This window comes from Podarcis cretensis (genome assembly GCF_951804945.1).
Source record: "Podarcis cretensis genome assembly, chromosome: 17".
In the NCBI taxonomy this organism is placed as follows: Eukaryota; Metazoa; Chordata; class Lepidosauria; order Squamata; family Lacertidae; genus Podarcis; species Podarcis cretensis.
This window is the reverse complement of record NC_137187.1, coordinates 33630517-33643249: the sequence shown is the minus strand read 5'-3', so window position 1 is coordinate 33643249 and position 12733 is coordinate 33630517. Positions and strand designations below refer to the sequence as shown.

The 12733-nt window shown below is 46.9% G+C and overlaps 1 protein-coding gene across 1 annotated transcript in view; it reads right to left on the bottom strand.

Annotated features, from left to right (window-relative positions):
• The window catches only part of CNN1 (calponin 1), a 41797-nt gene extending 33135 nt beyond the window's left edge, over positions 1 to 8662 (bottom strand). Inside the window, exon 1 of the mRNA XM_079959744.1 lies at positions 8506 to 8662. Coding sequence (XP_079815870.1) covers positions 8506 to 8568 — 63 coding nt within the window. The 5' untranslated portion in view covers positions 8569 to 8662. The remainder of the gene's footprint in view (positions 1 to 8505) is intronic.
• Positions 8663 to 12733: the final 4071 nt, after the last annotated feature.

Sequence of the window (12733 nt, the reverse complement as noted above, 5' to 3'; positions counted from 1 at the left end):
CAGCGCCACCTGCGTCCCAAGACTACATTAAATGTAGCTAAATTCTGTGCGTCTGCAATCAACCGCAGGAAGCAAGTGGTATCCCATAATGTTCAAACCCCTAAATGTTAATTACTGGGGACACGCTAACAATTAATTTTAATTTTTATATTTAGAGCCTTGTTATATTCATATTGTCCCTTGTATTTCTGATATTTTTATGATCTGTGATATTGTGTGTGTGATGCTGGTCTGTGCCCGTATTAATAAATTCATTCATTCATTCATCAAGCACATTTGTTGGGTAAAAGCGCCAACCTGAATTTTCCAGTGGGTGATTGAATCCCACCCCAAAATAGTGAAAATTATAATAGTCTGGAACTGCCGCCAATCAGTTTGGGCACTAACTGAAAGCTAATGGGACAAAGCACATTATGTCCTTTGTTTAGAGAGGCGATCAGATTTTTTTGTCATAGGAACTTAGGAGCATCATAGCAGCGCCATCGCTACAGGAGGGGGAAGGTGAGGTTTTTGCCCTGGGTAAAGCCTCCAGAGGGGCGTCATTGAGGCTCACAACCTGTGTGTGTACACAAATGCACGTGAGGAGCAAACTGGGTCTCTATTTCAGTGCAAGCTGAAATAAAGCCTAGTTTCACCCATACACCCATGGGCATAGCCAAGGTTGGCCAGGGAGAGACAGCGGCCCCCCTTCAATAAAAATCAATAAAAATACATAGCTAACTGAGATTCTGCCCCCACTCCCAAAAAAGGCCTGCTCTCCCCCCCCCCCCAACAAAAATACTGGCTACGCCCATGCCGACATCCCAGAGCTAAGAGAAGAAAAGAGGAAAAATTACACTGAGCAGCCAGTCTTGTATGGTTAGGGTGGCTTACTTGAGCTGCACATGTAATAGATGCTTAGAACATGGGTAGGCAAACTAAGGCCCGGGGGCCGGATCCGGCCCAATTGCCTTCTAAATCCGGCCTGCAGACGGTCCGGGAATCAGCATGTTTTTACATGAGTAGAATGTGTGATTTTATTTAAAATACATCTCTGGGTTATTTGCGGGGCATAGGAACTCGTTCATCCCCCCCCCCACAAAAATATATAGTCTGGCCCCCCGCAAGGTCTGAGGAACAGTGGACCGGCCCCCTGCTGAAAAAGTTTGCTGACCCCTGGCTTAGAAGGTTCTTTTCTCAGTTTCTGCTTCTTTGCAATCTGATTAATTTGAGCTGGTTTGCGGAATGCTTATCGGTTCTGATGAGAGTGGGCTAGGATTCTAACAGGAACTCTTTGGAAATATTTTGATTGCTAGGCTCTGTACTAGATCTGCTAGCCAGGCCCACGTCTGTCCAGGAAACTTTGAAGCAAGTGTTTGGACTACATAACTTGGATGCAGCCATCAGACCTGGTACTGACAACACAGCAGAAGCAGGAATGCACACGAGTGAAGGGAAGTACTTGCATTAATTTGCAATCAGAATTTGCCTTGACCAGCCTTCATTATAGCAGTTGCTGGATTTTTACCACTTCACTGAGAGCTAAGCATAAGATGCAAGGGTACAGGGCCTTTTGTGTCGTCTCCTCATTTGTCCTTTTTTCCGCTTGTCTTTTCATCCCTTTCTCCCCACATTCCCTTGCGGATGCGTTGTTGCTTATTATCCATTGTTATGGATTTCAGAGGGAACACTGAGAATTTTTTTATTTGGGACCACAGAAAGCTTACCAGAAAGGTTGCCTAAATATGAGCTGACAGCTGCAGTACATATCACCCAGAACAGTATATATATATAGCATAACACAGAACAGTAATTTGCATGTTTAATTCTATATGCCAGTTAAGAATCTCTTTGCAAGATGCAAGCGTGCTATTCTAGTTTCCCGTTTTCTTATGACTAAAACTCTAGCAAAAAAATACCATTTTAAAAAAGTTGCATTTGAAGGAATTTGTAATATCTGTATCTGGAAAATTACTGCATGTGGTTTCCCTATTTTATACCTATTCCCTATTTTATCCCTATTCCCTATTTTATCTTTACATCAACCCTGTGAGGTGGGTTAGGCTGAGAGAAACTGACTGACTGGTTCAAGGTCACTCAGTAATAAACTTCATAGCAGAGCAAGGATTGGGACCTGAGGCACTTTGGGTCGAATCCAGTACCCTCCCTGCGAAAACCGTATTTGCTTTCTGTCAATGACACACACACACATTTAAAAGAATATGAAAAGTAATGGACTAGTTTGTAGCCTTTGTGCTTGTGGAGCTGCATTTGAAGAAGTGAAGACACAAGCTTGTGCAACTTTCTGGCTCTTTTGTGCTTAAAAATCTGAAGCTATCATATGATGTTCCTGGGATACTGTCTTTACAGGAATCCACTGTCATGGATTACTCTGTCTGTTAATCTCTGCTTCCAACACAAGAAGGCAAAGCAGGATGGGACAATCTCTGTGCACAGCTTCACAGAAACAAGCAAATAGCTGTAGTTTTGTCATGCCCAGAGCAATGTGAATTTTGCCTTGGAAAAAGTTTCTCCGTGCTTCCCAGACAAGGTGCCATGGTAGCTCTCAAGCCTTGTGTTTCCCAGGGACACCATGTTCAATTAAATGGGTGCATTGTGTTATGAGGACATGAGAGTATGACGGTATGAAGGCAGGCAATATGAGCTTGCAATATGGGCAAAGAAGGTAAGTTTCCTGCTTCTAGTGAATTGGGTCTGGTGGGACAGAAGACAGGGATTCCAATATGTGGTTGTATTCTGAATTAACACCACTCCATACAATTTATGCCAGTAGCTCCCTGCCCCCTAACAAATTCCAGGCTATGCTTGGGGCTTCTTTCAGGAACTGGAAGTTTCTCAGTAAATATGTCCCATTTTATGTTGCCAGTTTGGCCAGGGTAGAACCCCTATTCTAACTTTCTTAGCATGTCATTAATCTAATGTTTATTCCGATGATACTGGGTTCTTCACACTGGTTGTGAAGACATCTCCTTGTTCTGGCCCTCCGGTTTGCAGAAGCTTCCTATGATGTCTCTCTATGCAAAATGAAACATTATTCCCTATCTCCTTAAGGGAGGAATGTGGGTCCAACTCTTACATCCCTGGCAGATAGAGGTCTCTTGCTTTCCACCTGAGCACCAGAACTACTCAGTACTCCCCAGCAATCCTATGCTCACCTTCCAACACAGGTGCTCTCTGTGCATTACAATCCCCAAATGGACCCCCAAAATAAGAATCATGAGGCTCCCCTGTCTGATATCCTACTGGGAAGGCTACTCACTTTGTTCAGGTCCTAGCCTCTCCTCTCAGTCACTTCTTTTCCAGGCTAAACATACCCAACTCCCTCAACCATTCCTCATAAGGCTTGGCTTCCAGACCCTTGATCATCTTGGTCACCCTTCTCTGCACACATTCCAGCTTGTTAATATCCTTCTTAAACTGGGTGCCCAGAACTGGACTCAGTACTCCAGATGTGGTCTGACAAAGGCAAAATAGAAACGTACTATTATTTCCCTCGCTCTGGACGCTATAAGTCTGTTGATGAAGCCTAGAATAGAAATAGCTTTTTGTGCTGCTGCATCACACTGTTGACTCATGCTAAGCTTTGTGGTCTACAAAGACCCCTAGATCCTTTTCACTTGTACTAGTGGTAAGCCAGGTGTCCCCCCCCCCATCTTGTTTACAAAACTAGATTTACTCTCCCCGCATCTAGTTCCCACCCATACTGCAAGAGTTTCTATTTAAGTTGGAGGAAAACTAAAAATACTTGCTTTTGTAACCAAGTTTGCTCTCTGCACCATTCTGCTGGAAGAGTTCTGTGCAACTCAAAGCTCTGTTTGCAGACTCCCCATATCACTTGGAAGATGCACAACGCATGCTTAGGATGCCAATTGTCTCACTAGAGGGAGGTACTGTGCTGAAAATGCTTACCGTACTTCCCAACAGTCAAGAGCTTTGTTTTCTCATCCATGGCTTTCCAGCAAATGGTAACTGTGTTCCCTGCCTACTATTTGACGAACTGTGGCTCTTTCTGTTGTCCCTCTGCTAGGACAAAGGAACTGTAACTCTATCTTTTGTAGGAAACAGCTGATGGTTTGCAGGAGCTTGCCTGCCAAATCGTGGACAGCCTGTCTCCCAACTTCTCCTTAACAGGTAACTCCCATCCTGCAGGGAAGTTTGTTCTTGTATCACAATCCTCACTGTTCCAAAAGAACTTTCGATTCTGGTGGCTGTGGAGGAGATCCCTCTGCCTGAGGAATGTGTTCGTTGGGGTGTGTGTTTATGGCAGTGGTGGTGGTCTCCCTCACCTGGGGTCTCAGGGCAGACATCCTGCCGCTCACCAGATGCACACCCTGCCAAACTATGCCTTATATAGAACCAGCCTACGAAGAAACCCCAAAACTGACCATATATGGTGAGTCTGTTGCTGCCCAGACTTCTGCGGCAGAGTGCAAAGTGCAGTCCAAAACGGTAGCTGAAGAATTTAGCTGTGGAGGGAAGGGGGGGGTAGAGACCGGCCTTTTGCTGGAGCCAGAGTGCTCTGGTGAGCCCAGGAAGATGGAGGGTGCAAGGAGAAAAAGCGAATGGGTAGGAAGGTCTGTATTCTCTAATCATTCGGGGCTTAGCCCCAGACATTTCAGGAAAATATGAAGCTCCCTTAAATGCATCGGTCCATCTAGCCTGGCACCGGCAGTGATCCTGCATTTTCAGACAGGAGTCTTTCACAGCCCTACCTGGAGACACCAGGGTCTGAACCTGGAGATACCAGGGTCTGAACCTGGAATCCTTTGCGTGCAAACTAGGAGGGTGCTAGGAGGCAATTCTTGAGTCACAAAACAGCGCCTCAAACTTGCAAAGGCACCATTTGTATCTCACGGACAGGTGCCCCTTAAAAATTCCCTGTTGGAAATCTGGCCTGGCCCTAAGCCTAACGGTCTTTAAGACAAGAAACAAGCTAAGCTTATGGGAGTAAAAGGAAGATTCCATACATAAAGCACCACCCCTAAAGCTGTAGGATATTGAAAGGTCCGTGGTGAGCAGAGAGCCAATCCACTTCACTGATTAACAGGTAGTGCAATCCTTGCCAAGCCATGACACAGCTGCCTCTGCTAGGGACAGAGATGTCCTATTTTTAAATGTATTTTATTGTTTTTTTTTTTTTAAAAAATAACATGGAATAACAACCTCCACATCCAACCCTACTCCCTTCCCACCCAAACCACCCTCCAAACAAAGGTTCCTTATGCCATGTGAATGATGGCCCGTTGCATGTGTAAGAAAAGGATGCCATATCGCAATACAGTTATCCTTTTCTCCTTTTCCAGCCAATGCCTTGACTTCCTGAGTTAATATTTCAGTGTGCCAGCATCCATACTTTCTAACTTGTGGCACTGTGATGACTGAGATGTAAAATCTGAATGGTACCCCCCTCCCCACTGATTAACATGGGGCAGGGGCACAATCCAGTGGAAAGTGCTTCTGCATAAGCCTTCTTAAAATGAACAGATGCTGTGTGTGTTCACTTTTGCTAACCTTGCACAGGAGAACCTCCTGCTGGATTTTGCCTCATGCAGAATTATGAAGAACAGGTGGGGGGCCCTCACAAAACCCACAAGCCCCATTCTCAGTTCCCCTCTTTTAATCGAACATGCCTCCATGACCTTCTTTAAAAAACCACAGTTAAAGCACCCAACGAAAGCAGCGGCCCAACATAGCCTGTTCCCCATTCTGTCCCCCTTAGTGGTACCCTAGACCTGTCACCTGAAGTGAATGCCTCTTTGTGCCTCTAGAGAAGAGTCATCCTCCCGACGGCTAACACACCTCAAGTCTATACCCTGAGGAGCGTATCCGCTCCCATCTTTCAGCCTGGACACTGAGGTCCAGCTCCGTGGTCCTTCTGACAGTTCCCTCACCGCAAGAAGCGAAGTTTTGGGGAACCAGGCAGAGGGCCTTCTTGGTAGTGGCGCCCTCCCTGTGGAACGCCCTCCCAGTAGTTGTCAAGGAGATGAATAACTGCACAACTTTTAGAAGACATCTAAAGACAGCTCTGTATAGGGAAGTTTCTAAGGATAGATGTTTTGTTGTGTTTTTAATATTTTGCTGGAAGCCGCCCAGAGTGGCTGGGGAAACCCCATACGATGGATGGCTAATAATAATAATAATAATAATAATAATAATAATAATAATAATAATAGCTCTGTGACCACCTGCTGGTCAGCTCGCAGTATGGCAGAACTGCTTGTCTCAGGCTGAACCTCCTGGTCTCTGACAGGCCTAAAACACACAGGATGCCGTGGTTGGAAGAGAATCCCCTCCCCAAGCATTAACTGGTCTGATCCAGGCCCTCAGACAGAATATTTGTGGGGAAGGGGCCTTAAAGATACATTAAGGGTGAGGAGCAGCAGGCATCACAAGCCCAAAGTAAACCAGCCATAAAAACCTCTCTTTCGTCATATGAATTGGCACTACTGAAGGTGCCACATAATACCCATTTTCCGCATTTGTAAGGACTCGGGCATTTAGTGTGGCAGTTTGGAACTCCCTACCTATTGTGATCAAGCAGGGATCTTCACTGTACAGTGGTACCTCGGGTTACATACGCTTCAGGTTACAGACTCTGCTAACCCAGAAATAGTACCTCGGTTTAAGAACTTTGCTTCAGGATAAGAACAGAAATCGTGCTCCAGCGACGCGGCAGCAGCGGGAGGCCCCATTAGCTAAAGTGGTGCTTCAGGTTAAGAATAGTTTCAGGTTAAGAACGGACCTCCAGAACGAATTAGGTACTTAACTTGAGGTACCACTGTACAGTTTTCGGCACCTGCTAAAAACACTCTTGTTTAGACAAGCCTCCCCTGGTGCTTAGAATGCTGAGGTGATTTTAATCTGCTTTAGTATTTTAACTTCAGTGTGTTTTACAATATGGTTGTTAATTTTTCACAATTTCATTTCTTTATTTTGGATTAAGTCCCACTATGTTTTGCTCCCACCCACCCCGCAAGGAGAGAAAATGGAAAAAGTGTTTTGTCAAAGGCAGGTTCCAAAATCTACAAACTGTCATTGGTAAAGAGGGACCTCTGGAGAAGGTGTTTCTGTACGTTCTTCCCAGCATGGCTGCTGTGATAGGCTTTTGTCATGAGTGGTTTATATGGTGCCAGACCAGGGGAGTGGAGTGGGCATTTTCAGATGTGAAACGTAGGCTACAGTCCTATGCCCATTTACCTGGAAACAGACCTCATTTAATTCAATGGGACTTGTTTCCAAACAGACATGTAGCAGCAAAAACTCAGGTTCCAAGTGCTTCTCTTCTGTGTGAACAACAACCAGGCATGAGAAAGACTCAAAATCTTTGCGTGAAAAATTCCCGTTTGACTGTGAATGTCTTTATCTTACCAACACTTTCATATCTGTAAAATGGGTAGAACAGTGATCTTCCTCATAAGGAAAAAAACAACCATGATCTAAGGTTGTTAATTACCGGTATGCTGATCTTAGCTGTCCTAATCTCTTTCTTTCACACACACTTTCTTTCTTTCACGCACTTTCACAGGTGTGTGAAAACTTTGGCCCTCTAGATGTTTGCTGAACTACAACTCCCATCAGTCCCAACAAGCATGCCCAAAGGCCAGGGATGATGGGAGTTGGAGTTCAGTAACATCTGGAGGACCAAAGGTTCCCCACAGCTAGCTAGCCCATCTGTTCTTTAAGAAGGCAGTGGAGCAGCTAAGAATGCGAGTAAGGCTGTGGCTGCTTCAAATCTCACTTCAGTCACAAACACAGTAGGCAGCCATAGGCAAACAGTTGTTCTCCTTGCCTCAACACCTCCATCTTCAGCGTGGGGAATATTGTACTGCCCTAGTAAGCGGGGCTGTTGCAAGGACTGCAGAGTCTGAGGGAGGGTGAAGAACTTCGAATGTTTGAAATGTGCTACACGAAAGAGAGGCTCTTTGATGCCTGAATTGTTCATCCTGGCAATGGATGGATCTCCACTGCCCATCATCTGTGGTACATATCTCACCCTCTGCAGGTAACAGGATTGTCCCAGAGGTCATCATTTGATTTTGCTTAGAGCCTGTAATTAATTACTTATTACCGTTGTTTCAGAGTGTTTGTTTCTCCCCCACACCCCATGTCCATTTGGGGGGATTAAAGAAAAGACAACAGACCTCATCAAACAAAAATCCCGAGAACAGAAACAAAACAGAGTTGCCATCTTAAAAGCAATTTAGGTTTTCTGCTAGTCCATTCCCAAACCTTGCACAGCCTGTTTCCTGAAGCCTTGCATGGTCTTCCTCCTTGCCTTTCCCTTCCTACTTGGACGTGTAGTCGCATCCTCCCTATTCCCTTCTCTGAGTGAGTAGGTGCCATGAAACAAAATGCCCTGCTGTTCTGCGCAGTGCTGATGTTATTAGATTTGTAATGCAACAGGCAGAAGTCCCACTCCATTAGATTAAGAAGAACCTCACAACTCTCAGTGCTAGGACACACACATACACACCGCTCCAAACCAGGCATTGTAGATGTCCTTACCTTATTCTTGACTTCAGCTGACATGCCATAGGCTGGGCCCCTGATGAAGTGTGTCGTAGACATGTTGCACACGTGCTGTCCTCTGCGCGGTTTGCTCTCTGTGTGTGTTTTGGTGCCTTCCTGGTGCACGGCGTGTCTGCCTCTGCGCTGCTTTCCCTGCAACTTTTAAAAACTCTTGGCTCTCCGGCTCTCCCCCTCCTCCTGCCCAAGGGGGAGTCCTTCCATTGGCCAGACAGCATGGCCAATCGCCACCTGCCAGGGATGCTGATGTCAGCCTGTTGGTATTAAGAAATGATGGTGTCATTTTTTCCACCTTGGGGGGCTTGGGGGGCATCCAGTTCTTCTGCTGACTCAATTCCCTGATGGATGTTTTAAATATTTACAGAAGCCCTTGTCACTTCTGAGCATGTGAAAAGAGGGGAAGAGTCGATGGATCTGACTGGCAAAGCATCCCCTGCCCACAGCTCTCCCTCCCCGGTGGTAGTGCAACCTCCTGCCTCTTTTACTCATTAGTTCTGTCCCCCTTTTCAACCTTATGCTTCTGTGTGGCTCCTCTGCATCTCCCTTCCACTCCCTCCCTTCTAGCATCTTTCCCAAGCAAAGCCTCTGCGCCACTCACTTTCCTTTTCATGCATCAAAACCCAGAAGGAACAAGCTAGAAAAACAGTCCAGTCATCCAGAGGGCATCACTCCGCTGTTTGGCCAGGCCTCCCTGACCCTTTCTGCCCCAGTTCCCTTTGCTTTGTCATCTTCTTTGGCTTTCGAGTCTCACATGTTGCTCTGCTAGCTGCTTTGCTCCTTTCCCTTTTCTTTTCGCAAAGAGCTTTTGCAACCTATCAGCACGAAACAAGAAAAGTTCAGCTCTGTACTTTTTTTCCCAGCAGCAGCAGCAGCAGCAGCAGCTGCTAAACAGACCTGTCTCTATAAACTCGAAGAATCTAAATAGACAAGAAAGCTTTGCAGAATGAAACTACAGTGGTACCTCGGGTTACAGACACTTCAGGTTACAGACTTGCTAACCCAGAAATAGTACCTTGGGTTAAGAACTTTGCTTTACGATGAGAACAGAAATCGCGCAGTGGTGGTGCCGCAGCAGCGGGAGGCCCCATTAGCTAAAGTGGTGCTTCAGGTTAAGAACAGTTTCAGGTTAAGAACAAACCTCCAGAACGAATTAAGTTCTTAACCCGAGGTACCACTGTACTGTTCAGAAATCAGGCATGGGAAGGGAACATTTGACTGAGCAACTTACTGATTTGCTGAAGCCACCAAACCGGTACAGACAATGGTGGCATTTCAAGGTTGAGCAGGTTTTGAGATGTATTCAAGAGACAAGAAAGAATATTTAGCAGTGTGTAGCAGGGGAGCAGGACTCTCCCCAAGTTTAATAAACCCTTCTTCATTAAACTATAATAAAGAAATGATTTTTTTTTAAAGAATATCTCAGTCACATCTTCCTACCAGTTCCCAGTCTCTTGACACGGATGTGAAAAAACTAGCAGAGCAGAGCAGCTCTTCCAATTTCTTCCTGTTATATGTGTGGCAGGACAGTTTTTGGCCTAAACAGTTCAGTTGGGCCTCAAGGTTGTCAGATTTGGCATAAACATCAGGTGGGGCAGCTGTTTCCAGCTGTGCTTTGGCTTTTAAAACTCACTGGTGGGCGTTGGGGGAAATCCTGTTGGGGCTTCCCCATCCGACTATGGATTCAAGGATAACCATCTTCCATAGCAGACTGGGTTGTGTCTGGACGATCATGGTTTCCCAAGCTCTTGCTGACTGGGAATCTGCCATGATGGCTTTTAACCTTCACATATCATCTATTCCTTGCTACCACACTATTCCTAAAGCTGGGTTCTACCTGTTAGCAAATCTTGTTAAAGAGTCCTAGAGCTTTTTGTCCCAGCTCTCACTTCCTTCGAAGTCCCCAATTCCCAGCTTGTGCTTCTGGAGTGGCCTCAAACTTTGACATGGCTGCAAGAGACATGAGGTCCTTTGCCAAACCAGCACAAATAAATCTGCCCAGTCGCAGTCGCAGTCGCAGCCGCAGCCGCAGCTGCAGTCGCAGCCGCAGCTGCAGCAACAGCTTTCAAAGTTCTCATAATTTCTCCTCCTCCTCCTTTGTGACCCTGGCACTGAAATCAAGGATTCTCCTGGTTTTGGAGAATGCATGACCCATGATGTCTCTGTAGGTGAGCCAGAGACCAATCCATGGGTTGAAGGCGACCCTTTCCAATGTGGACCATGAAAGGGAGAGGGATCATTACTGCAGGAAGTGATGCTAGAGGGGTGTGAATAATGGGCAAAATGTTGTCTGAGGCTGCTAGTATTGCTCTCTAGCAGAAGGGACGTTTTGTGTTTCAGGGGATCATTGATCAGTGGCGTAGTGTGTGTGGGCAAGAAGGGCAATTACCCCGGGCACCTTTTTTTTGGGGGGGGGGGAGCGCATCAGTTTCTCTCTCCCTTCTGAGAAGACCCTTCCCCACCAACATTGCTGCCAACGCCGCCCAGCCCTGATAGGAACTGTTTCCAGATGGGGCGGGCATGACTCTGCTTCCTTTTGGGGGACAGGAGAGGAGGTGGGTACTGCACCCTCTGCTAGTTCTCGTGCCTTTCCTCCTGGGCTGCACAACCTTCACTACCGGGCAGTGGCGTAGCGTGGGGGGTGCAGGGGGGGGCGGCCGCACCGGGCGCAACATCTGGGGGTTAGGGTTAGGGGGCGCAAATCCACGGGTTAGGGGGTGCAAATCCACGGGTTAGGGGGCGCAAATTACTTGCCTTGCCCCGGGTGCTGACAACCCACGCTACGCCACTGCTATCGGGCACTACGGAGCAGTGTTGCTTCTGCCAGGTGGGTGGCGTGCATATATCTGTCTGTGCTCCCCCACCCCTGGCTGCTGGTCCCAGGGCTACGTTGGTGGTGGTTTGAGGGCATTGGGAGTTCTACGTCACCTTTCTTACCCCGATTACTGGCAACCCATGATACACCACCAAGGCCATCTTAAGCATATGCAGCGCCGGGGTGCAAAGATCCGCCCGGCACCCCTAGGTTGCCCAGAATTGTCTACCTTTTCTGGGGGAGATAACCCCCAAAGTTGTTTACCTTTGGCACTGTCAGCATGTGGCGGATCCCATCCAGATGTTTCCTCTGCTGCTGCTTGCATTCCCTATCGTTCTGCACCGGCACCCTGCCTTGGGCAGCGCTGGGAGTGTGTGCTGACAGCGGAAAAGGCAGCAATGGAACCCGCAGCTCAGCACATACAACAGGATGCATCGCGCAGCACCCACAACGTTACACGGCGCTCCGGGCGCAGCGCCGAAACAGTTAGACACCATGCAGCTGGGGCAAGAGCCGACAGCTGAGCGGAGCAGAGCAGAGCCCGTCGGAGCGCTGAGCTGCCCACAGCAGAAAAGCCCACGGTGCTCCAACAGGCTCTGCTCTGCTCGACTGTCGGCAGCTCTTCCCCGGACTCCAACGTTTGGCCCCGGACTCTCGGCCTGGCGCCCCTGAGAGCCCGGTGCCCGGGTGCCGTGCACCCCTAGCGCCAACGGTTAAGATGGCCCTGTACACCACTGTTGTTGATTGTGCACTTGCTAAAGGAACAAGAAAGAAGAAAACCCTCAGCAAACCAATAGACAGCCTAGAATTCTTTTGCAAACTTTTGACTTCTCTTTCCTTGTAACCTTACCGTAGGATAAACTCTCACACTAATTGATACAAGAATTAATAAACAATGAAATATAGTCTTGTTAAAATATTGCGGTGCTTACTGCTGGGCTTACATATAAACTCCACGAGTTGCTGGGATTTCCTTTTACAAACTCAATAGCCTTCTGTGCATCTGTCAGAATCCATCACCCCTCCTCTTCTAACTGCTGTGAAAGTTTCTGGGATCAGAAACACCCAGAATGATTTACTGTTGCTTATTAATTCATAAAGCATTCTTAGCATGCAAAATACTTTGTGACTTTCTATAGTTTGCCACACTTTTAAAGTGGAACTTGATAGCCAATCTCTTGCCATACCCCCCCCCCCATTTTAACCAATACCCAATCTTTCACTTGTAAAAACTTAGCACCCTCCCCTTGAGACCTACTTTATGGAGGTTGATAAAGTGCTCTTTTATTTGTCCTCCTCAAACTGAGTCACAGTAATTTCCATTTTACAGACAGAGGAACTGAGGCCTAAGGCATTCACTGAGGGCATGCATAAAAATCATATACAGCTAAACCC